The sequence below is a fragment of the Delphinus delphis genome, chromosome 15 (assembly GCF_949987515.2).
Source record: "Delphinus delphis chromosome 15, mDelDel1.2, whole genome shotgun sequence".
Lineage (NCBI taxonomy): Eukaryota > Metazoa > Chordata > Mammalia > Artiodactyla > Delphinidae > Delphinus > Delphinus delphis.
In genome coordinates, this window is record NC_082697.1 from 35,627,117 (window position 1) to 35,653,728 (window position 26,612).

General features: G+C 36.2%; 1 protein-coding gene across 2 annotated transcripts in view; it reads left to right on the forward strand.

Annotated features, from left to right (window-relative positions):
- PLCB1 (phospholipase C beta 1) overlaps window positions 1–26,612 on the forward strand; it is a 682,368-nt gene that overhangs the window by 551,565 nt on the left and 104,191 nt on the right. For both annotated transcript variants that reach the window (XM_060031224.1, XM_060031225.1), the window contains exons 16-23: window positions 145–241; window positions 2,508–2,592; window positions 4,177–4,301; window positions 7,979–8,133; window positions 11,107–11,271; window positions 12,860–12,959; window positions 13,774–13,878; window positions 14,892–15,001. In XM_060031224.1, the coding sequence (XP_059887207.1) occupies window positions 145–241; window positions 2,508–2,592; window positions 4,177–4,301; window positions 7,979–8,133; window positions 11,107–11,271; window positions 12,860–12,959; window positions 13,774–13,878; window positions 14,892–15,001 (942 nt within the window). The remainder of the gene's footprint in view (window positions 1–144; window positions 242–2,507; window positions 2,593–4,176; window positions 4,302–7,978; window positions 8,134–11,106; window positions 11,272–12,859; window positions 12,960–13,773; window positions 13,879–14,891; window positions 15,002–26,612) is intronic.

The following is a 26,612-nucleotide window of genomic DNA, read 5'->3' on the forward strand; positions in this document are numbered from 1 at the left end:
CTTTCTCCCGTAATCCATTTTCTGTTGGCGATAACCGTTTTCAGAAGAGGCGTGATAATCTTCTGCTCTCTTGGGTCATTTGATCATTGCCCTGGGAAAACATAATGCTGACTCTGGGAACGTTATTTTTACTCCTGCTTCCAGGGGACTGCTGGGAGCGAGGCCATGGCCACAGAAGAGATGTCTAATCTGGTGAACTATATTCAGCCAGTCAAGTTCGAGTCATTCGAAATTTCAAAAAGTAAGTTTTCCCTGGAGAAAAACCCCTAATGTAGCATATGATGAGTATATTTTAAACACAAGGTTATTAGACCAAAAAATGCGACCCTTATTAGAGCTATTCTATGAAGTCTTGAGTATATGTGTGAATTTACTATCTGTTTTTTATATATCTAAATAAATATATATAACTATATGTAAGTATATTTTATATATATATATATATATATATAAAAATAACCATATGAGAAAGTATTCCATGATATGTTTTCCCAAAATTCTTAATAGAGCTACAGGCCATACGTGGTTATCTAAAAGATATTAGACCAAAGTACAGCTAACTGAGTATTTTACATTATTTTTCGTTTGTGAGCACATGGGCATTCCATCAATTATATAAATGACAGTGTTGAAATAAACTATTTAACCATCCCCTCGAAAGGAAGCAATCAGAGACTTGATCAGTCTCAATATTGAATAGAAATAAAACCAAATCAACCAGTTCATCCACATTCCATTTGTTCAGCCTATGTTTTATATATTTAGGAGAATATGTCATTAACTTCACATTACTTGGTGTTTTCCGCTTATCCAACTACCCATCCTTACTGGATGCAAATTATATATGTACATTATCCCTCCTCATCCTAGAGAAAGGAGCCCTTTTATCAGATTGCCCTTTGTGTTTGCATGAACTGTAAAATGCTATTAGGTTAAGAGACTCCTTGGGACAGTTTAGCTACTTTTATAAGCATATGCTCTTAAAAGCTGATTTTTTTCTTAAACACAGCAGCCTCTTATAAAGGAGAGTTTTATAGATATACCAAACTCTAAGCCTCTACATTAACACACTTATGTATAATGGTATAATTTTGCCCAGAGAGTCTTAGCTTAATAACATATGGTATCTAGATCTCTACAACAAAGAATTTAACTTCCAATAAGATTTATACATAAAGATTTCAACAGTTTGTTTGATGTTGTAATTACTGGTGCTTCTTACTACAAGCTGTTCAATGTGAAACATACTATAAAGTAGTTATTTTTATATTACTATAACTTCCTTTGGCTGTAAAATGAGTTTTCCTAATTCATGAGTCAAAAGCTCCCAGACAAGTAGCTAAACTGAGAAGGGGCTGATACATTTAGGTCCTTAAGAACCTGGTGACAACATCACCAGCCAAAGATTTACAAACAAGTACTTTTCTCCCTGTGTTTTATATCATTTTCTCACTTTTTCCAAAAGAACACTGCACATATTTCACAAAGAACCTATTAAATTGACTTAATTTTAATTAGCAGTCACGCTTAAGATAGTCATATGAAAGTAGAATTTTGATGGACCAAAATAAGAGAAGTAAAGGTTTCCTTTAGAGTCAATTAAATTGGGGAAGGTGACGAGGTGGATAAAGGAGAAATCTGGGAATGACTAGGAAGAAGAATGAGGCTTTAGTTATGGAAAGTGGGCATCAAAGAGGAAAGATGCCTCAAGGTAACTCAGTTTAAATCACCAAGCTCCAGATAACACATCTTAGTCTGTATGTAACAGTGTGATTTCTTTCTAGTTGGGAAGAGGACAGAGAAGCTGTTTGACTCTTAGTCTTTCTAAACTAAGATAACTTTGTTTGGTTTCTCTCACTCTAATTGGAAGCTTAGCTTTCACTTTCAAGATGTTTCTCTGTGGCCAAGAATATTGAGCCCTCTAGTACATTCACCTCTACAGCCTCTGTCATCTAATCTGAAAATGAGGCCATCAGACTGAAAAATGTCCAAGGATCCTTCTGCTTTAAAATAACAAAATTCTTATGTCAAATTAGTTGTTTCTAAAGGGTCTCTACAAACGTGAGGCAATGACAGTGTGGGTATAAAAGAGAGTCATCATCTAGCAGGAATGTACACACGGTCTGTATTGTTAATTCTCAGTGATGGCTTCCAGAAAGCAATCTGAATGGATTTACAGCAACAGATTCCCACAGGGCCCCTGCTCTTTTGACAAAACAGCTTTCCTAGCCACACTCTCCAAGTCTAAAATTCATTTTCCCACCCTAACGCCACCAGGTCCCTAACTTGCCCAACACCTGACCCAGGTAGCAAATATTAGAAGAGACAAAACTAAGACTCGACTTTTGTTACAGGTAAATAGTCCACTGAAAACAACATTAAATATAAAAATTATTTGAGGATTCTTTGCCATCAACTTCACAGAACATTTGCCTACATCTTATATGCTATCATTTATAATATTGAATTTTATTTCTCACTTTTTGTTGTTGTTGTTGTTAACTCAGAAAGAAACAGAAGCTTCGAAATGTCTTCCTTTGTGGAAACCAAAGGACTTGAGCAACTTACAAAGTCTCCAGTGGAATTTGTAGAGTATCCTTGATTTGACGGACGTCTGCTGAATCGACAAGAGTGAAGTCGTGCTATTTGTTTAATTTTTTGTCTTTAATAAAGGAGAAAGGTGCATGAGATGGCTTAAGTCTGTCACCTGGGCAATAAATAGTTTCAGGTTTCATATGTAATGGTGAATGGGATAGTCTGGCATGTGGAAAAGAGAACTGACCTTGGAGTAGAGGAAGCCCAGATTTCCAGGATACCTTCAGACCACCAACCTCTTTATCCCTTGGTAATTTGCATAATCCTTCTGAGTTTTCTCACCTGTAAAACAGAAATGAGGGTAACAGCTTTATGGCTTGCTGTTGGGTTATGGACAACATATGTAAAATGTGTGTGTATGCTTTATGCATATGTAAAATATGATAGGTATAAAGTGTATATATTATATGTATATAATATAGACACGTTTTTGGTGTCTCACATCCTTACATGTAATAGATGTCCAATCGAAAAATAGTTGGGATGATGATGATGAGAATGTAAATTACTAATAATGGCTTTATTTGATACTCCTGACAACCAAAAATTTTTAACTTTATCCCTGAATCAAAATGAAATGACACAGATCTTTAAAATTTTTTCATAAAACAAATATTAAATGTCCCAAACAGCCCAATTTCATGAAAGTCCTATAATAAAAAAGCCACCTTTAAAACTCATCAACAATAGAGGAAACAAGTGTAAACTCCATAAGCAAAGTGACAGTATATCATGATCATTAGTATTCATCAAGTACTAACTATGTGATAGACCTTTTGTTATATGTCTTATTTACTCCTTACAATAGCCGTATAATGTAGGAATTCACATCTTTTATAGATGAGGAAACTGAAGCACAGAAAAGGGAAATAACTTGTCCTGAATCATACAGCTAACAAGTTCCAGAATTTAAGTTTCAAACTCTATTTGGCCTAACTCCCCTGCCGAGCTCAGAACCTGAGCTAACCTCTACCAAACTTGGTAATAGAAATAGTTGTGTTTTAAAGACATAGCATCCTTCAATAACTAAAAGGTTCTCAGGATGGAAAACTGATGACGGTAGGAACCAAAATATGAGACAAGGTCAAAACCTTCTGTGCTATATTTACCTTGTTATCAATCATAAAGAGTACCACAGTCTTGGCCAATAGCATTCCCTGAGAAGGTTAAGAAAATGAGCAGAGAGCATTTCAAAAATAGCCGTACAGTTCATGATATCTGCTTCTGCCAAGCACAATATCAACCTGTCACGTGACTTGCTATGCTTGGACTTCCTCATGTGTCCTTAATTGCTAAACCAGTCCTTCACAATCTCCACAAAATCACATTGACTCAACCATCTTTGCATCTCATTAGTTTTTACCCACAGGGCTCTGCAAAGGTGATGCTACATTTCTATTATAAAAGCACATTTATTCTGTTTGTTCAGAAAGCTTTTTACCTATTTCACCCACCAGCCCAGTGAGATCATCAATCTTTAATTTATTTCCCCAATGGAGAAAGATGGAAGGCAGCTTCTCAACTAATATTATTGGCTAATTCTTTTTATAATTGTATTCACTACTTAACATGATGGTCCAGATATAACAAAATGCAGCTTAGCAGGATATATCCAAAAGGAACACGTGTGGATTCATCCAACTACATGCCCCAGCTCTTCTGGAATGCAGGCTGCCAAATGGTTGCACTTAATTTCCAAACAGTGGGTAAGTAGCACAATTAATGTTCATTTCCTTTCTATTATAAAGGCACATTTCCTCGTGGCTTTATAACCATTCCCAAGGAGAAAAAAACTGCCAGACTTGACTGAAAAAACAAAAGCACATTTTCATAAAGGAAATATCATTGCAAAAAAAAGTGAATTTTGAAAATTGAGAAATTGTCTTCAATGGTTTATAAACAAGTCTTTATTTCTACTTGTTTTGCATTATTTTCAAACAAAAACTTTTATACTTTTTAAAGTAATATGTATTTATTATAGAAAATGTAAAAAAAAAAAACTATAAAGAAAAGAATAAAACTGTGAGGAATGTTACCACTCAGAAATTCAACATTGTTAACTTTTGGCATTGTAATCTGTAAGTTTTTTGGATATGCATATACATGCTTTTTCACTTAATAACTTGTTTAAATATATATATATCTTTATATATATTTAAATGTGATACAGAAACATGAATTTTAATAGCTGTATATTAAGCACATCTCACAATTCACTAAAACCCATTTCCTATCACTGAACATTAGGGTATTTTTTTCCTACTATAAATAGTGCCCTGAGAACAGCCTTGAATATAAATTGTCAAGTCTATCTCCTAATGTTCTTTTGGAACAGTTCCTGAAATAGAATTAAAAGAAGTGAAAGTTTTAAGAGCCTTTGTGCACAATGCCAAATTGTTCATCAAAAATGTTGCACTAGATTTCTCCTCCATCAGCAATGTATAAGTTGTTCCCTCTCACTTGAGATCTTGGTTAAGTATTATAATTAAATAATAATAATAATAATAATAATAATTCAGAAAAATATCTCTTTGTTCTTTTTTATTTCATTCCTTTGATTATTGTTGAGGTTGAACATTTTAAGTATGTGTTTTGATTTTTACATTTCTGCTTTTATGAATTGACTATTCAGGACTCTTGTCAATTTTTCTATTCATTTATAACAGTACTTTTTATATAAAGGTCATGTTGTCTTATTTTGTGAAACAGATGAGATCAGGTTGATTAATGTTTTATTTTATGGAATCTTGGTTTACTTTTATGATTACAGGCTCCACACCCAATGATCCATCCATATTTACTTCTATTTCTTTCATAGTTTCTTTTTTATCTGTAATTTAACCCTTTCATCCATGCAAATTTAATTTTCATGTATAATCTCAGTAAGAGATCAAACTGAAATTACAATTTATTAGATGTAGCCTTTTTATTTTTAAAAAATTTATTTATTTATTAATTTATTTATTTTTGGCTGCATTGGGTCTTCATTGCTGCCTGCGGGCTTTCTCTAATTGTGGAGAGTGGGGGCTACTCTTCGTTGCAGTGCATGGGCTTCTCATTGCAGTGGCTTCTCTTGTTGCAGAGCATGGGCCCTAGGAGCATGGGCTTCAGTAGTTGTGGCTCGTGGGCTTTAGAGCACAGGCTCAGTAGTTGTGGTGCATGGGCTTAGTTGCTCTGTGGCATGTGGGATCTTTCCGGACCAGGCCTCCAACCCGTGTCCCCTGCATTGGCAGGTGGATTCTTAACCACTGCGCCACTAGGGAAGCCCCTAGATGTAGCCATTTTAGTTGTTAATTTGGGTATATTTTTTCAATGTATAGTCTTCTCCATTAATAAATTTTTCACCTTCCTGGAGCCAATAACTTATTGTTATTATTATAATGTTTAATAATATGGTTTAATACGTGGAAGTGGAAATTCTTCATGGCTATTAACGTTCAATTCTTCTTTCCTTGACAGTGGGATTCTTTTTCCAAGTGAATTTAGTTTAATTGTTATTTTCTCCCCCACTGAAAAGAAAATGAGATTTTTATTAAAATCGCATTAAATTTATATTAGTTTAATTGTTATGTTCCCCTCTCCCCCACTGGAAAAAAATGAGATTTTGATTAAAATCCCATTAAGTTTATAAATTCATCTGAAGAAAACTGACAACTTCTAATTTTTAGGGTTGTTTGTAATCACAGAAATTTATTATATCAAGTTTCTCAACAAAATCACTCGTCTTCATTAGAGGTATAGTTTCTTTAGATTAAATCCTTTTTTTAACATTACATTTTTCACAGATTGTTTCTGGATATTGATATTTGTATATTTATTTTATAAATAAGTGTATTTTATAAATGATTATCTTCCTAAACTCATAATAGCCTATTTTGCCAGTAGATTTTATTGTTTTTTTCCTATACACAATTATAATAATTTAATCACATCTACTTTTCCCCCCTTCTTAGTGCCTTGGACTGACCATTGTAAAATAATATTAAATAATAGTATTAAGAGTGGGCACTTCCTTTTCATCTTAACACTAACGGGAATTTCACATTGTGATACCAATGAGTAGATGCTGGCTGTGACTTTGAGACAGATAGCCTTTTTCACACTAAAGGAATCTACACTTGCCTTAAATGACAACAGTGTTTTAGGAATTTATGTTGAATATTATTAAATGCCTCTTTGACATCTATTGGGATGATCGTATGTTCATTTCTTCTTTTGTGAGAAATGTGATAAATTATATTAATATATCTCCTAATATGTAAGTATCCTTTTGTTCCCAGGATAAATTCTACTTGCTTGTGTATTATATTTAAGAACATATGTTTTGCTAATTAATTTTTTAGATTTTTGAAGTTAATTTTTTTTTTAAGTATAAGTCCATCATTTTCTTTTTTTGGTACTCTGTCCAATTTTGGTATCATAGTCATAATACTTTAAAAAATGAGAGATAAAATTTCACTTATTTTCCCTGCTCTAAAAATGGTTTGTTACATGGAACCTTGGAATGATTCTACCATCTCTTCTTTACTGTCCACCTAAATAGACTCAGATAATATGGAGGAAATTGACAGTTTCCCAGATTCCTTATGACTTTAAAGTATTTTTTTGTTTGTTAAGCTCTAGCAATTGCAACAAATGTAGACATTTATTTCATACATTGACTGAGTCTTAGCAAAACTTTGACCAGGAATCTTTGTCCATTAGAAACTAGTCAGTGTGTGATTAGATACTGGTAGTAAATAATCAAAGAAATGAAAAATTTTAAAAGAAAATCTTTTTTCTTTCTTATAATTGAAAAAAGAATTTCACCACCTCACCACTGTTGGTGAAGTATGAAGAAGTCCATCCTCAAAAACATGGATTGGAGGTTTAAAGTGATTTAAACTTTCTGAAGGACATCTTAGCGAGAATTATCAAAAAGCTTTTCCAATATGCATATTTTCTGACCTAGAAATTTCACTCCTAAGAACATGATGGCTTCAAAGATTTCATCACAATGATGTTCATCAAAACATTATACGTAATGACAAAAACTTGGAAGAGAGGGGGCTGTTATAAACCGTGTATTCAGACATATCTATTCAAAAGAAGTTTATACAGTTGTTAAAATTAAAGCAGACGAATATTTAATGAAATGGACATACTGCATTTTCAAAATATATCTGAATTAGAAAAACAGGATATATACCAACCTGTTGGTAGTGGTTTACCTCTGGATTTGGAGATGACCGCTCAATTTCTTTTTCTTGTCTGTATTTCCTGTTTCTATAATGATTAAATCTTTATTTTTAAAGAAGGAACAAAAGTGGACTGTAATACAATCTTGCTTTCTTGCTCCAAGTATAAATACAATCACAATAAAGTTTGTGTTTTTGATATGCAGACCTGGCTATGCAAATAAACATGGGGATGTATGAATACAATGGGAAAAGTGGCTACAGACTGAAGCCAGAGTTCATGAGGAGACCTGACAAGCACTTTGATCCATTCACCGAAGGCATTGTGGATGGGATCGTGGCCAACACTTTATCTGTTAAGGTATGTGCTACCCTATCACACAATTGTACCCAGCAAAAGTCTTCAACATCACCTATTTTGCGTAAAGTAGTTCAGTCATGAAGAATTTAATTCCCAGCAAAGTCTTCACTTCTTTCTTACATTTTTTTCTTCAAGGACTAAATCTGAATTAGCAGTTTTCAAAAGCTACATGCATGAAGTAAACGGACTAAGCCCCACTTTTAATAGGGTAAAAATCAGACCCAAAATTAATAAAACAAGTTGGTGAGATTCACCATGGCTTGTCTTTTCTTTTGGTGTAAAGATCCCATGGTGAAATTTACCACGAAAATTACTGACTTATACTGAAGAAATCTTCTGGTCTTCCCCCCACCCCCCCACCCATTAGTCCTAGGAAAATAGCCAAACTGAGCAAAATTAGAGAAAAACGTATTCTCTCAATAAATTGTTAAATATTGAATAAAAGCTCTCAAGTTACCATAGCATGGCTTTTGAAAATCTATCAGAATATTCAGGGATTTATAACACGTACTAATGATATTAAATACAAGAATCATGTCATTAAGCATACATCTGACCCTCAAAAAATTAATTCCAAATGATTTCTGCAGTCTTTGAAATTGATGTTACAGGAGATACAATTTTTTTTTAGTTGTGAGAAAACATTTTTAATACTATGAATGGGAAATCATTTTTATAAAGAGCTTTTTACATGAATCCTATAAGCCTGTGGTTGTTGTATTTAAGTTGCATTTACATTTTAAAGTTTCATTTCTTTTCTGTTTAACTGGATAAGTGCAGAACTAAGAAACATTTTTTAATTGGGCATAAATTCAATTTTCCAATTGACCCTAAACTAAAGGCATATAAAAAGCTGTGCAAAAAAAAAAAAATGCTCTGTCACAATTTCACTAATTTATATCTACCCTAATCTTGTTGAGCCCATTTTACTTTAAAATTTATGTTATTTACACCAACGATTAAAAATAAAATTGCAATGAAGTGTCTCACAGTGATATCATTTGAAATTATTTCACACTGTATATCTGCAGAGTGAACTTGGCAGAATCAGAGCTTCAAGATTATATTTAGTTTAGGAAATTGTTTTCAGCAGAGGATGTTTAATTCCTGTCAAGTTTAAGATAAACTCTTAAGTATCACAAACTGATAAAATGTTATTTTTAGAATCCTTGTCAATTGTAGTTACAGTTGGGTCCACTTAAAAATATTTTGACAAAATAATAATCTTTTGTCCTCGTTTGTCAGCTCATCTTGTTTTATATGTTTACTTGCATATTTATTTTTTCTTGAAAATTCCACTATGAAAATGTAAGCAATTATAAACAATGACATAGAGACAGGATTATAAACAATGACAGAGAGAAGTTGAGGGGAAACAGTTGAGTCCCAGGCAGGTGTACACTGCTGCTTGAGTCCAGAATGGAGACAGTGTTCTGGAGATGTCAGTGTCCTCTGAATGGACAGGCCATGATGCATCAGAGACATGCAGCTGAGTCCTGCCTTCAACATTACATCTGGAGCCAGGATGTGGCTCACTTCTGCCTAGTACTACCTTTGTTTTGAACCCTGACATAGACTTTATCGTGCCAAAATGGACTTGTGAGCTCCAGTGTTCCATCATGGTGTTCCATCATCCTATTTTACTGAGGAGAACATTGAAGCTCAGTGTCATTAATTTAGTTAAGGACTCTGCTTTAATCAAACTCTTAAGTACACAACATCTTTGATGCATCTGAATTCCCAATGTGACTCATCGCTTAACTTGGAAGTTTCAAACATGTTGTAAAATGTCAGCTAAGTTGTTCTTAAGAAGAACCTGAAATTAAACAAAGAGATTGTTGCCTGCAGGTCTCATGCACCCAGGCAAAGAGAACATTCAGGAGAAATGAGTTGTCCCAGGGTAAATTCAGACAGCCTCTTCCTCATGGCTTTCTCTCTGTCTTGTATGGCATCTCTGGCCACATCAGCATATAGCTGCCTTTGGCCTCACTCAGCCTCTGATGGCCATCCTCAGGGCGCCACTGTGTCTCACTTCTGGCCCAGACACAATCTTGGTAATTTTGTCCCCTTTCACCAGCCAGAGCTCAGAAAGTGAAGGTTTGTCAACAAGACAACCCAGATCAGATCTCTGGGTCTGCTCCATCAGCACTTGCTTTCTTGCTCCCCTCTCTGTTAAAGCAGAGGACGCCTCAGAGTCTGAAAATTCGGTTAGAAAAAGAAGCAGATGTGGGAGACATTTTATGAGCATGTAATTTTAAAATCTCATTTAACTCCACAATATTCATTAATTTTATAGCTAGGCAAAGGATACCCACTACTGTGTGGATGGCTAACCAGATGAGGTTAGGAGTGATGATAAATTGGGCTTAACGGTTTAAGGTCATTATTTGTTTTCAGTATTTTTTTTATCATCATTGTGGCTTTTTATTTAAAGTGTAACAGCTTTGAGAATTGGAATAGCATGATGTTATAACCATTCTTTCAAGTAGAATTTTATGAACAAGAGGAAGTTTTTTAAATGCTAGACTTTCTAGTGTGTTATGTTTTAAATTTGTACTCTTAAATGACCTTTTAATTTCATTTACAATCATGCTAAAATGAGAATTTTTTTCTCTTATAACATTTTTAAGTATTAGAAAAACATTTATATTCAGATAAAGGCTCTACAGATCACTCTTTAACATTTAATAGATGTAGCTCTCAAATGCAAACACATAATCTCATCAAACTTTTGATACTTGTTCATTTACTTCCTCCTATAAAACTTTGTCTTATTAATTGACTTCTAACCTCAGCATTTTCAGTATTCCTCTACAAATTCCTTAACCAAAAAAGAAATCATATTTGTACTCTGGTTTCTATTTTATTTCGATTATGGTTCAACATTCACCATCAGCATTTGTACCTCCCTAAAGTATTCTCTTATATCATTGTTACTCATTTATCAAGAGTTCCTTTTTTATTACTTTCTAGATTATTTCAGGTCAGTTTCTCTCTGATAAGAAAGTTGGGACTTATGTGGAAGTGGATATGTTTGGTTTGCCTGTGGACACAAGGAGGAAGGCATTTAAGACAAAGACATCACAAGGAAATGCTGTAAATCCTGTCTGGGAAGAAGAACCCATTGTGTTCAAAAAGGTTGGTCTAGTGTCCTTAATATGAGATGTTACTGCATCTTCTAGGTGTTTTACACTGGGGAAAAAATAAAATGAGGAATTATCGGTTGCTTCATTTGGGAATTTACACATTAATAATGCAATAGCATTTTCAAAGGTATGTTAAAAACTATTCAAGATTTCCATGAGTTACTTTTTTGGATTTTTCATAATTGCATTGTAAATCAGTTAATTCTAGGATACCTCATTTGGAAGGCCAGAATAAGATATAAATTTAACTCATAGCCTCTCATAATACAAGTGATAAATGATATGTTTTCACTATAATTCAAATGAAGTAGAGTGGGAAGTAGGGAATAATATGGTAGCGAAGAGAAAGGAAGTCCATATTTCCTTTAAAAAGTATATTAATTAAACTCCCTAGAATCTCCAGCCACTGGTGCTGGTTTTTGTAGCTTGTCTGGAGTCTGTCTGATAGAGTTAAAATCTTTTATATTCAACTGGGCTTTCCCTCTGCCTTCACCAGAAAGCAAATCATTTTCACACATGCTTCACACACAAAGGGAGATGCTAAGTCTAGTAGAAAGTAGAGTGGATACTTACCCTTTGCTTTTTTTTTTTTTTCGGTATGTGGGCCTCTCACTGTTGTGGCCTCTCCCACTGTGGAGCACAGGCTCCAGACGCGCAGGCTCAGCGGCCATGGCTCACGGGCCCAGCCGCTCTGCGGCATGTGGGATCTTCCCGGACCGGGGCACGAACCCGTGTCCCCTGCATCAGCAGGCGGACTCTCAACCACTGCGCCACCAGGGAAGCCCACCCTTTGCTTTTATCTGGCCAAAATATCTACAAAGGCATTCTTTTGTGGAGAGAATATCTATGGTAAAGGTCTCTGTGCTTCAGGGTTTTTTTTTTAATAGGCTAATTGGATTTAATAATACCGTCTGCTTCATAGAGTTATTATAAGTATTCCCTAATACACTGAAAACATTTAGAAAATATCGAACACACTGAAAATAGTCAATAAATGTTAGTTTGTTTATGTTACCAAAGAAATAAATATGTAAGGATACAATTGGCCTCATGTTCTTGACGTGGAATATGTGTACTCCATATGTTTTACATTGGGGGGAAAAAGTGAGCAGTACTTTTGGCTAATTTGGGAATTTACAAATATATAAATCAATCCTATTCTAAAAGTTATCCTTGAAAGCTACTTTTTAATTTTTGCTTTTGCTCCAAATTATAAAAGTAATTTACTTTGAAAATATAATAGTGAATGCTCAAACAGTGATAAAACCACCAACTCTGTCTCTAAACATAGAACTTCTGTCATTTCTACCTTGAGACTGTTCATGTCAAAAGAAAATGGTCTATTTGTTGAACAGATTCCTCATTTGGACAAGGTGAGGAAACATAGATGAAGTCACATCTCTGGTAATCCTTCTCTTTTTGAAAATCTAAATTATAGACCAACAACTTAGCTTTTTATCAATTCGCTCAGTAGAAACTTCTTGGATTTGGAAAAGTGGGGCCAGTTTAAATACTACCTTTCTAATTCTTTCTTGCAGTTGCTCCTTCTTGTAACCACATGTACTGTTAATGTCCTATAGGTAGTTCTTCCTTCTCTGGCCTGTTTGAGGATAGCAGTTTATGAAGAAGGAGGTAAATTTATTGGTCACCGAATCTTGCCAGTACAAGCAATTCGACCAGGTATGGATAGCGTGGTGAGAAACTTTTTATCAAAGTTGTCGAGAAAACCATCACTGCCTTACATGATTGTTAAAGAATGATCTAGGAATCCATTTGTTGCTTTGGTGTTTTGTTACATAAAAAGGACTATAAATTTATGTATTTAAATCTGGCAGTTTTATGTTTTTGTGACATGCTATGATCAGTAGACAAGTCAACTCTTGCCAGTTAATTATGTGTAACAAACTATCGGAAGATTCAAAGGCTTATAACAAGTGTTTTATCTTCATGCTCACAGGTCTGTGGGGTGGCGGGGTTTGGCAAGTCTCAGCCATGTAGCTGTGCTTTAGGCTGTGGGCTGGGCTTAGGTCTTCCCACATCTGCTCATTCAGGGACCCCAGCTGAAGGAGCAGTGGCGCCCACAGACATCTCATGGCAGCCCAGTGGAATACATAAGGGCACACCTGTTTCTGCAAGTGCATTTTAAGCCTCTGCTTGTACTACATCACTAACATCCCATTGTCCAAAGCAGGCTAAGCCCCAAGTCAAGAAATCATATACAAGGGATAAATTTGGACCAATAATTCAATGTATGACATATGGTTTCAAGTTCTCTCTTGTGGGGATAAACATGGTGAAAGGAAAAAAAATCAGCATCAACATTGTTTTCCTCTCTGATGAGAAAAATAGTACCCTACCACTCAAAACCATATGATTAAAATGAGAAAGAAGTGAGCTGTTTGTCACCCAAAGTCACCTAAAATAAACACACATATCAAATAGATGTTCCTGTGTTACAAGAAAATATGATGCACGGTATGATGTCACCCTCCAGGCTATCACTACATCTGTCTGAGGAATGAAAGGAACCAGCCTCTGATGCTGCCAGCTCTCTTTGTCTACATAGAGGTGAAGGACTATGTCCCAGATACATATGCAGGTAAACAACCTAACTCAAAAGGATATTTCCATCTGGGGTCATCCATATTTTTGTGACTTAGTGGAAAGCAAAGTGGGCCAAACAAAGGCAGGAGATTCTGGCCTCAGAATTACCTCTGTGTTTGTATGAACGTTTAGAGGTAAATTGATCAAGCCTTTGTGAATAAATTGTAGTTTAATTTAAGTCCCCATAAAGTATTGACCATTTTTATCCATTGGGTAATACGATTCTCATGGACCCAGTACTTTCTAACCAATGCTACCTGATACTGTACAGTCTATCTAGGCCTGTGCAATGAATTTGCCTTCAGCCAGTTTTAGAACCCTGATCCTTTCCATGGGTGAAATCCTAAATTAGAGGAATTAATTTATGATGATGTCAACCAGGAATCATAAATTTAAATGCTTATACTGTCAAGTGGCCTGAGTGCAAGATACTGGGGAGTGGTGGAGACTCTGGTAGTCTTAGAGCGCATGCCCCATCCAAAGATGGCAGCTATAACTCACTCCAGCTAGACAGTATCATGTGCAAATGAGACCCATATTGCCAAGTCATTGAGTTTTTCAACAGTTTGGAAAGCAGTCTTTTTATGTGAAATATCTCCATTATGAAACGCCGTTTGGCCCAAATAAGACAGGTGTGTGGGCCACTGCTGGAATGGATGAAACACTCAAAAATAAACTATAAAATTTGGAGTATTGAGGCATCATGAGTTGGAGCTTGTCCAGTTTGGCTCTCAGAGATGACCTCCTTTGAGTTCTCTCTTCCTGAGAGTTCAGCAAAGGGTCCTCACTCTTGTCCATTTCCAAAATGTTGGATGGATAAGTAGATAGTCATATGGGTAGATGGAAGGATGGAAGATGGATGGTGAATCAGTAAATGGATAGGTAAGTAAATAGATAATGAACAAATGCATGGATGGATGGGTGATTGAATGGATGGATGGATTGATGGATGGTGGATAATCAATATCTCCAGGACCTTTGGATCTAAAATGTCCCTTCCCTATTTAGATGTGATTGAAGCTTTGTCAAATCCAATCCGATATGTGAATCTGATGGAGCAGAGAGCTAAACAACTGGCAGCTTTGACGCTGGAAGATGAAGAAGAAGTAAAGAAAGAGGTGAGAGGGTGTTCTAGTTTTGGGCACAGCGTGAAGCATGATTACCACATCTCGTTGCTGGCTTTGCCTACATAACATCACCCCTCAGGAGAAGAAAAGAACACATTGGAAAACCACTTTGATGGAGTTCAGCCTCATCTCCCAAAACATCTATATGATACCCTGAATTTTTCGTATTTCATTCTCTTTTGGCATTCTGTGGCCACCACCAGCATCTTATTTTGTGATCACATTAAACAGTACACATCTTGCTGTTTCAGGGGAAAGTTTCTAGATAATTTCATGTTGATTAAAGGTGAATAAGGCACTTAAAAAAGAAGATGATCATCAAGTTATTTGGTGTTTTCTTTTGTCTTTAATTTAAAGTACAGGGTTTTCAAAGTGTTTTTGTGATTTCTTACAATACATAAGTTACTTAACACAGTGCCTGGTGTGTAGTGTGAGCCATAAAGTCATTACTATTATTACTGTATATATATGTATTATAATACATATTCCCAAAATAATTGGTGTATTATTCTAAATTAGATGTCACTATGCAAAGAATAATTAAGGAAGGTTCTAGAAATAATAGAAGTAAGTTTAAAAATATGGAGCCTCTGTGTAGACTGAAATATAATTTAATGATTGTTGGAGATGACAGCAATATTACAAATAATGATAGAAACTAGCTATTTTCATATTTCATTTGAATGTTCAGAGGTTAAATTCAGGGAAACATGAGAAAAATGGAGAGTTATCAGTATAGAAAAGAAAACCTTGAAAATTGTTTGGGTAACTATAACTAATAGCAAGTCCGTTAAAGTTGACGTTATTTATTAAATCATCTTTTTCTTATTCCAAACGAATAAAGAAACCTAGGCTTATCATAGAAAATTTTTAAAATAAAAATGAGAAAAGAAAATCCCAAATAATTCACCTATAATCCAAACACCCAAGCCACCCAGAGATAACACTGTAAATATGGGGTATATATGTAGCTCATCTTTTTATGCACAATTAATACTTTTTCATAAAATGGGATAATATTCACAATCTGTGTTTTAACCTTTTATTTTCACTTAATGCAAACATTCTGCATGCCTTAAAATATTCTTCTACATGACTTTTAATAACTTCATAATGTTCTATCGTACATATGTACATAATTTATTTTTCCAATCTCCTATTGTTGGATATCTTGAATGCTTCACTATTTTAAACAGATCTTCAGTGAACATCACATAAATATGTTTTTGAGCACATTTATGATTATTTCCTTGTTTTTTGTATAGAATTTTAGAAATTTTTGATCTAAGATGTTGAGTTAATTGAACATGAGAGAAAATGAAATGTAAAAAAGAAAAATATTTAACATCAGTAAAATTTTCTGGGCTCTTATTTATACTGCAGGCATCATATCCTATAGAACCAATAAATACATATCATCCTCTCTGATGAAATTTAAAGTTAGACTGGAAAGTTTTATAAATAATGCTTTCTGTTGTATGCAGTATTATAGGGAAATTTTACACTGCTGGAAAATTATGTCTAATGGTAGACATGAATTTACTTCCAAATTAGGAGTTTGGGATTAACAGATACACACTATTATATACAAAATAGATAATCAACAAGGACCTACTGTATAGCCCAGAGAATTCAATATCTTTTAACAACCTATAGTGGAAAAGAATCTGAAAAAGAATATATATATACATATACATGTATATGTATAACTGAATCACTTTGCTGTACACCTGGAACTAACACAACATTGTAAATCAACTATACTTCAATTTTTTTTTTTTTTAAAAAAGCTATTTGGGGAGAATGTAATACTAATGGTTATAAAAATACAGAAGTAGAATTTTAGGTCAACATTTTTTTGTTTCTCCTCTAAAAATGATGGTCATAAGGATTTTCAGTAATGCTGATTAAACTCAAAGAATATTTGAACATTTGCAATTTTAGAAATAATTTTAGAGGCACTGAATCACATAGATTCCATATGGCAATAGAGAAAATACAATTTTTTCCTTTGAAATGTCTAAACCCTTAACTGACCTCATTTTTAAAGCTTGAGAAAAAAGTCATTTGCCCTACCATGTAATGCTGGGAGAGGAAAGTCATTTCACACCTTTGAACACCAGTATGCCCTTTATCTTGTCTTGTAATAATGTAAGTTTGTTTGAATGAGGCCACTGAAAATAAGTAACTGGTTTTCTCAAAAGAAAATTCTATCTAGGACATGGCAGGCACTGGAGACACTATTTTAGCAGCAAAGACTTTTTTAGTATAATCCTTTTAACTTGGTAGTTATAAAGGTCATTTCTATTTGAAAATGAAAGACTTTGTTGGACTACAAAATATTCCCAGAATTGAAACAGTCTACTAAATTATCTTCATAGAGTACTTTGCAAACCAAATAAGTAGGAAAGTTGAAAATTCCCCCATGCTTTGAACAGCAGACATTTGTTTCAGATCATGTGAAATAGATAGATAGATAGGTAGATAGAATTACAAATATATATATAATTCCAGTATATAATTGGAAGTTAAGGGATAACAGACATTTGAGTTGCTGGATTTATTTTGTCTCCTTTAAAGTCACAATTCAGGATGATGTGTTAGTAAAGTCATAGAAGTTTGCCTAATTTGAATCATAACAAAGGCTTTATCATATTTATAGTTATTTCTCTAAATAAAATATTGTTTAAAAACAAAGAAACAAAAAGGCTTCTCAGTAATCTTGCAGATACTGTTAACACTTTTGATGTATGTCCTTCTAGCATGTTTTCTATGTATATATATTTTTCTTTACAAAAGTTCTTAATTTAAAAGAAAATGTTCCACAGCCCTAATAGTTTAATGTGGTTAATACAGATGACTAATGAGACATCAGTAACATTTTTATTTTCTATTTTTAAAATACACCTCTAGGGCTTCCCTGGTGGCGCAGTGGTTGGGGGTCCGCCTGCCGATGCAGGGGACACGGGTTCGTGCCCCGGTCCGGGGGGATCCCACATGCCGTGGAGTGGCTGGGCCCGTGGGCCATGGCCGCTGAGCCTGCACGTCTGGAGCCTGTGCTCCACAACGGGAGAGGCCACAGCAGTGAGAGGCCCGCATACCGCAAAAAAATATAAATAAATAAATAAATAAAAAATAATAATAAAATAAAACACACCTCTAAAGAGAATAAAGTAAATATCCATTGTACTGACTGCAAAATATTATGTGATATTCCAAATGCAATATTTGAACATGACTTGTTTTTAGCACGTCAAGGAGTGCAGAAACATTTTACTGAGTGCTTACAATGTACCTGGCACCATTCTGAGCCTTTTAATGTTTATTAACACATTAAGTCCTAAAACATCCGTATTTCTTAACGACTATTTTTATTGCTGTTTAACAGATGAAGAAACTGAGGCACTGAGAGATTCTGTTCCTTGTCCAGTGCCACACAACTACTAAGGAGCAGAGTTGGGATTGAAATCCAAGCAATCTAGCTCCAGAACTCATGTTCCACACCAACACTTCTAGAAGTTTAATGTGCAGACCAAGGCATCATAATAACATGCTGATCCCATCTAATAACATAGGTCTGGACTAGGGCCTGAGGCTCAACATCTCTGACCAGCCCCAGGTGATGGGATAACACTTCCATGGTCCACACCTTGAGTAGCAAGGGTCTACACTACACCACATCTCACTACCTCAATAACAAAACTGTAATTTTCTACTAAACTTTAATAAGGACTAGCCCTTTTGCATCTTTCTGTCCTCTGTAGCAGGTCACCTGGATGACTGACCACAGAATATAAGACCTTTACTTTAAATAATAATCCTTTGAATTGAATTTTCTGTTGAATCAAATGTCAAGATTTCTCCCTTTAAATCACTGGATATTATTAGAACTTGTTCTTCAGTAAGTTAGGTTTATATATGTGGGATCTATTCGGCTAGTTTGTACACTGCCTGCTGGCCCTCTATCACCTGTGTGTGCATGATACAAGTGAAGGTGTGTGAGTGGTCTTCACATTCTTTTGATGTTGAAAAGAGAAAGCTGTTTGGTAGTATTCAAATTTCATTTATTCCAAGAGGCCTACTTTATTTATTTATTTTATTATTATTTTATTTATTTATTTATTTTATTTTATTTTTTTGCGGTACGCGGGCCCCTTACTGTTGTGGCCTCTCCTGTTGTGGAGCACAGGTTCCGGACGCGCAGGCTCAGCGGCCATGGCTCATGGGCCTAGCCGCTCCGCGGCATGTGGGATCTTCCCGGACCAGGGCACGAACCTGTGTCCCCTACGTCGGAGAGCAGACTCTCAACCACTGCGCCACCAGGGAAGCCCAGGTCTACTTTTTTAAGTTGTCAGATTCACATGCTCTTATAAGTGAACTGAAATTTATCTAAAATAATTTATTTCCTAATTCTGTGTATGGCACTGTGGGCATCTTCAATGGGATTGATTATTTGAAAAGAAAAAGATCCTATGGTATGGTATGAACTTTACCAGTAGGATAATCCAACAGAAAAAAATCCAAGGTGGTGCTCTCAAAAAGTTAGAGTGTTTAAACTTAATAAGGCCTTGGGTGTCATTTAAATTTTCCAAGATGGGAGCTTGGCGCTTTACCCACTGTCCAAGAACTTGGCAATAAAATCAAAGATGAGGTTTAGTGGTCATTTTGGATTCTCTTCCTCCTCAAATAATGATTTAGCAAAATACCAACTTACATAAAAGAGAAACAAATACTAGAGGTAGTTGGGGAGGTGGGAGGGGTTGTACTTTAGCTTATAAAGAAGCTCTAAGTCCTAGGGGTGTAATGTACAGCATGGTGACTATAGTTAATTATACCGTGTGTATACTTGAAAGTTTCCAGGAGAGTAGGTCTTAAGAGGTCTCATCACAAGGAAATGTTTGTAACTCTGTGTGGTGATGGATGTTAACTAGACTTATTGTGGTGATCATTTCATAATATATACAAGTATGGCGTCATTATGTTGTACATCTGAAACTAATATAATGTTATATGTCAATTATATCTCAAAAAAACCTCTGTACTTAGAAAAATACATACACTAAATAAATGTTTCTTGATAATGATGGTGATAGTCCCATAGTTTGATAAAAAATATTAAGAAATTTTCTCTTTTAATATTTTTAAATTATAGATCAAGGACCATTTCATTCTAATTTTTCACTTGCATGTGTATAAAAATATGCCACATATATCACAGAAGTAATGTTATGTTATTTTAAAGAAAATTTTTATGGAGTCACATGAATTTATTTTCTGCAAAGACTCGTAAGTGTAGTATTCCAGGTTTAAGTCAAATACATACGTGCTATGATCTAAAATAAAAATTTGAAAGAAAAGAAAAAAAAATACCAACTTACAGAAACAATAGTTTCTCACCATCCCTGAACTTTAAAGCATCCAATAAAGTAGGAAGAGAAAGTTTGCCTTTTAGGTAATGTCCTTTAGATAATGACCCTGTCCCTTTCATTTCTACACAGTTTTGGAGTTTACAAGGCACTTTGATTGGATACCCTGGGTAAAACTGGGCCTGAACTAGCCCAAACATATAGTCCCCATTTTTAGAAGAGGGAACAGTTGCTTATAATGATAGAGTGACTTGCTTAGTATCAGTGGCCAATAAATGGAGGAACCAGGGTCTTTTTAAATGAGATCTCAAGAGAAGACCGTATATTCACTTGAGTTAAAACTACTCAATGAACAGTTCAATTCCACTGCTTTTACAGACCTCCTCCATAACAATTTTTAAAATTTTAATCGATTCTAATGAGGGGCTTTGGGTTCATCTGCCTAAAACAGCGATGGATCCAGAATCCATGCCATGACCAATACCATAGGGATTATAAAAGCATGACTAAATGACAAAGTTTTTCACTCTGCTTTACAGCAAGGTTTCTCAAATTTTAATGTGCATACAGATCACTCAGGGATCTTGTTTCAATACAGATTCAGATTTAATCGGTCTGGAGCAGGGCACAAAATTCTGCATTTCTGACAAGATTCCAGGTGATGCTGGCCCTGCTGGGCTGGACGATATTTTGAGTAGCAAAGCTCTCAGATTTTAGTGTGTATCGGGATCACCTGGATGGCTCCTAAAAGCACAGATTGCTGGGCCCAACCCCAGAGTTTCTGGTTCAGTAGGTCTGAGGTAGACCAAGAATTGGCGTTTCTAAGTTTGTAGCAATGCTAATGATGCTGGTCCAGGGACCACACATTGAGAACCAATGCTTTGGAGCCCTGCATCTGTCTCTCCCAAGCACCTGGCTCTCCCCACATGGAATTGAATAGCCATTAATTCCATCCACTCTAAAATGTCAGTTCAATCTCAGGAACCTGGGAAGAGCTACAGGAGAAACTCTCCTTGGGGGATTGTCCAGAATCTGTTCTGTGAGTGATTGATGATAGTCTTTGACAAATGATTTGCTTAGTTAATATAAAAGATACATTTCCAAAAGATGAATGTGAAGGGTGTTTGGCCCATGTTTTCTTTAAAGGAGGAATCCTTGATTTCTGCCTAACTCAAAGAATTCATTTCTGCTGATTTCTTTGGAGACTGTATCAAAATATTTCCAACAAATTAAAGCTGGTAGGAATGGTGACACAGGCAACACAAAATAGTCAGCAGAGCTGTCACCCTTTAATCTCTTTCTAAATAAGCTGTTGCAATTATGAACTAAAGGCAGATTCTCTAGCCACAGACACAGAAAGAGCAGCATCTTCATATTTTTCACCCATTGATTCATTCATTCAAAAATATTTTTTAACATTAACATTTAGATGGTTCTTTAGTTTCAGGATTTTGTCACTGATACTACATCTATTGATTATACATGAGGAGGAAACAAACTGTGGATGTCTTAATGCATTCATTTAATAAAAGTTTTTTTTAACACGCTGCATCAGTCACCATGCTGGGCAATATAGAGATATAATGATGAGAAAAATCAGATGCTCTCATAGTCCTTAAAGTCTGGAGAAAGACTGTAATAAAAATTTACACATATGTATGCAACTTGCAGCTGTCACTAAGGCTTCAACAAAGAGACACCATGTGAATGCTGATGATTTCTTTGTATGATGACACATATGATGACAAAAACTGAAGTCAACAGATGAATTTATTCAGCTCCTTAAAGCTGTCTTTTGCTTTAACTCACTTTGGTAAACTCTTAAAAATATCAGAGTTTTGTCATAATTTATTATAAAAATTTTCAAACATACACAGATGTTGAAAAAGAACACCCATATATCAATCACCTGGATTCCACAATTCCAATTTTGATGCACTTTCTTTATCACATATATATCCATCTATAAATCCCTCTATCCTTTCATTATTGCAACTGATTTTTGATGCATTTCAAAGTAGGCTGCAAATATTAGCATACTTCATCCCTCAATGCTTCAGAACACATACATCAGGATATAGTTTTTAGAAATGTTCTGGAATTTTTAGAAATGTGGGGTAGATGTATCATCTAATTTCATTCAGGTAATATAAATTTAAGGTACCAGTTGTACATGTGCTTAAGCAAGCTCTTTCTTAAGGGAAAGGCTAGTTTTGATGAAGCCACATCCACTGCCCACATTTGTCCTGAGTGGACTGGATTTCTGCATGATGAAATTATGAGTCTTGCCCTCAGTATTCTGGAAACACTGATGACCTTGCCCTTGCCCTCACCCATCTAGTATCCGAGTCAAGATGCTGTCATCCTAACCACTACCTGGAAGGGACTGTACTTTTTAGATGACTCAGGAAGGACCCCGACACCTCCAGTAGCTCAGTCAACACATTCTGGTGTTTGGAAGACCCTTAACTTACCATCTTAACCACCCCACTAAATTCCCCAAATTTGAGCTCTCTCTTGCTTCATCATCAGATCCAAATTTTCAGTGCCTGGGATAGAAATCTTTTCAACTAGCATACCAAATGGCATCTCCTCCTTCTCTAAAACTTGTAAAAATGGCCTTTCCAGTTATACTTTTACTGATCCACTTGTGTTATATTTTAAGGCACTTCTGTTTATTTTTGATATAGTAAGGTTATAAATATTATTTTTTATAAAATCTTGGCTTTAAAAAGTCCATTGTTTCATGTTTTGAAGGAAAAATAGTGTAATGCTTTCATTTGGCCACTTGAGGGCAGTGACCTACTTCTGCTGTAGTTGATTTTTCTCTACCCAGCTAAGCAAAACTTGGTGCAAGTGAAATATCAATTTCTGAACCTTCTTTCCTTGAAATTTGTTTAATTGGATCCCAAGAGTCACCATTAAATTGAGAAAACTGATATTTCTAGTTCTTTTGTTTCTATTGCAATTTCCAGTGCAATGCGAAAAAATTTCAGGCTTATTTCATTCAAGCACATAAAAAAGAATATTTGGACAAAGACTGGGGAGAAAGCAAGTCACAAGTGTTGACTCCCACTGATGCTTGTGAGTGGGGCAAAGAATTTGGTTTTTGCATTTCATCTCACATATCCACAGAGTGGGAATTATTCAACCTTTCAGTGATGATATCAAAAATTTAATGTTTAATACCTGAATGCCTTTTTAGTGCAACAGAGTAAGCTCTTTGAGAATGGTCTTTACATTTATACATCTCTGTATCTCCGCAGTAACGTAAGTTACTATTGTGGTTCCTTAAGTTGCTATTATGATAGAATACAGGGTGAACTAGTGCAGTAGAAAAGTTCAAACTTTAGACTATGACATATATTCAAACACCAGTCGCACCCTTAACGGTGTGCCTTCTAGCAAGTCTTTAGTAAAGACTTTAATAACGCCTCTGACTTCTTTGCTGTATAATGGAGTTGAGCGGCTGCCTTCGCTGTCTGGCTGCGACGAAGCTGGCGTGTGTAACGGTGTCTGGCACGCGGTGATCTACAGCTGCTACTATGGTCAATCTCCAATAGGGAACAGCCAATTCAAATCTGTATATACTGCCCTTTGTTAGCAACATATTTTAAGCATCAGTCCGATATATTTGCCACTATAGATTCTCACTAAATTAATAAAATGTTTCCAGAAAATCCTAAGACGTCCCTGACAAGGGTCAGTCTACACAAGGAGCCCCAAATTCCTTAGCCCAGCATTCAGGGTCCTCCTTGCCCGCTCTTTTCTCTCCACTTTTGCTGGGTCCCTGGGGCGAGGAGGTGGGGGGCGGGGCGGGGCTGCAGACCAGTTGGCCTCGCCCACTGCGTTTCCAGCGGTGGCTCTGGGTACATTGCTGACTGACACAATCCCGAAAATCCAGGCAAACTCTCTCCTCTGAGCAGAGGGTACAGATGGGCAGCTTCTGGACCACTTGCGCTCTGAAGATGTGCTTTGTTTGGCATCTCAGTGGTTTTAAATTGGGAGATATTGCACCAAAAAGTCAGTTTCCCAGCTTTCCTCGCAGCCTAGGCAATAATTGGCTGGAATTCAGTCGCCCCTCCCAGGAGCTCCCACTCCAGGTCTGGGCACAGCCTCGCTTTGCCCTATTGCGTGAAATCTAGTCCATTTCACTCATTTCCATCATTTCTATTGACTGCCTGTTACTGTACAGTGCCAAGGGTGCCCCTGCACCCCCCAGGGTTATGTGGTGCCGTCCACCCTGCCTGGAGGCATCCCCAGGACCCCTGGACCAAGATTTCTCCAAAGCTTACCTCAAATCCAGCACCAAACTTTAGTGATCTCTTGATCCTCAGTCGTATCTCCGAAGTGTTTGCCAGTGCGTTTCCTCAACATTTATCTATTTTTTAAAAAATGTATTTGAATTCATACATTATATCAGTTTCTGCAATGTAAAGGGCTTTGTCTTACGTACCCTTGATAAGCAGAGCTTCTATTTCCTGCATCTTGATTCAAGTTAATGACTGAACTTGATTTCCCAAGGGCACACAGCCCCATGGAATGCCTGCAAACCTGGTACAGACAAAATAAGCTTGCTGGGTTCATTTTGAATACACCTCCAGCCTGAGACCCCCAGGGCACTACACCTAGTTGCCAAAAAGAAGTCACACAGTATTGCCTTCATGGAAGCTGGCTTTCCATCACCTCCATGCTTTCCTCCATCAAAATTGTCTTCTTCCCTATCCTCTTCCAGAGGGCTAATTTCAGCCAGCTATCACACCGGGAAGAATCTGATTCATCCCCACCTGTTTCCAGAAACCTGCCTGGATATAAAAAATGAGCAAGATCAGCCGCCCACGGAACAGGAGCACCTTCTGTTCTTGTTTTCCCGGCAGCTGAGTTTGGTGACCATGGGCGCCCCCTATGGCTGGGAGGCTGGGAAGTTTTACCCCCACTGTACTCAAGCCAGAGGACCAAGGCCAATGGGTAACTTTGCTGATGACCTAGTGCTCTGTCCAGCACTCCCTTTACTTCAGTCTCTCCTGTGCAATGTAAATGCATTTCCTTTATGAATTGTGTGGTCAAACATCTATGATAGTTCAGTCTTCTCAAGTACCTCCTGCAAATCCAAATGCCTACAGGACTGAGGCAGGTAAAGTCTAAATGAGTCACAGGGGAGTGTCCTTAAAGAGGCAGAAACCCCTCCGTTCTCATCCAGAGCGGGAAAGCAGGCCCAGTGTTGCCCAATCTGATTTTTCAACTGAAGCAAGAGATCCATTTTATTAATGTAAAATCTCCTCATTTTTAAAACCTGGCAGCATTGGGTGAACATTTCGATGCACTCCATTTGGACCCTAGAACATTTCAATGCACTCCATTTGGACCCTAAGCCTCCAGTTTGCAATCTCTTGCTGAACAAAAAATATGAAATCCCTCCCCTTGGCATAATGATTCTAGGGAGACTTTTCCTGATGGATGTAACTGAACAACACAAAAATACCAGAACTTCCCCATTCAAAGTAGCCATTTTTCAGAAGACAGAGTTCTGTATCCTGAGTTCTACAGGCTGCCAAGGTCACTGGCCTAGGTTCCTTAGCCCCCACTCTGCCCCCTGCCCCACCACTGACCCCAGGCTCATCCCTTACATCTCAATACCATCAGCTCTGAGCAGAGCAGGCTGTGGTAGGTAAACAGGGATTGTTTGTTGAATTAAAATAAGTTCTGCCATCACCAAAAGCAGTGTTGGAACTTGTGTTTTAAAGATGCTTCGGGGGGACAGATTAAAAGCCACTTGTGACAATGTGTCATTATTTTCATTCTCATCTTACATTTTCTAAAAATGTTATCATAAGGCAATCTGCTGTCTGTAATTACATAACAAAATGTCACAACATTGAGCTCCAAATGACTCTTGGCCATTTCCTAATATATTTTCTTAATGTACAACTAAGTAGAGCATCAGGATAGCCTCATTGTCAGTAAAATCTGCCTTGGACTCAGAAGGCAATTCTGAGACAAGAGTTGCAGAACCCTGAAAAGCATCGCTAAAATGGTGTATAATCACTGAGGCAATTATTTTATAAAGATCGACATTTACTCATCAAACATTAAATGTTTGCTCTGCACAGGGCATAGCAGACTAGCTGCTGGAGGGAATGGAGTAGAGATTTCATAAGTTTTAATGTATCTGTTATTATTATTTATTGGTAGTATTATACAAGCTTAAATGTTTTATCTATTTATTTAACATGCAC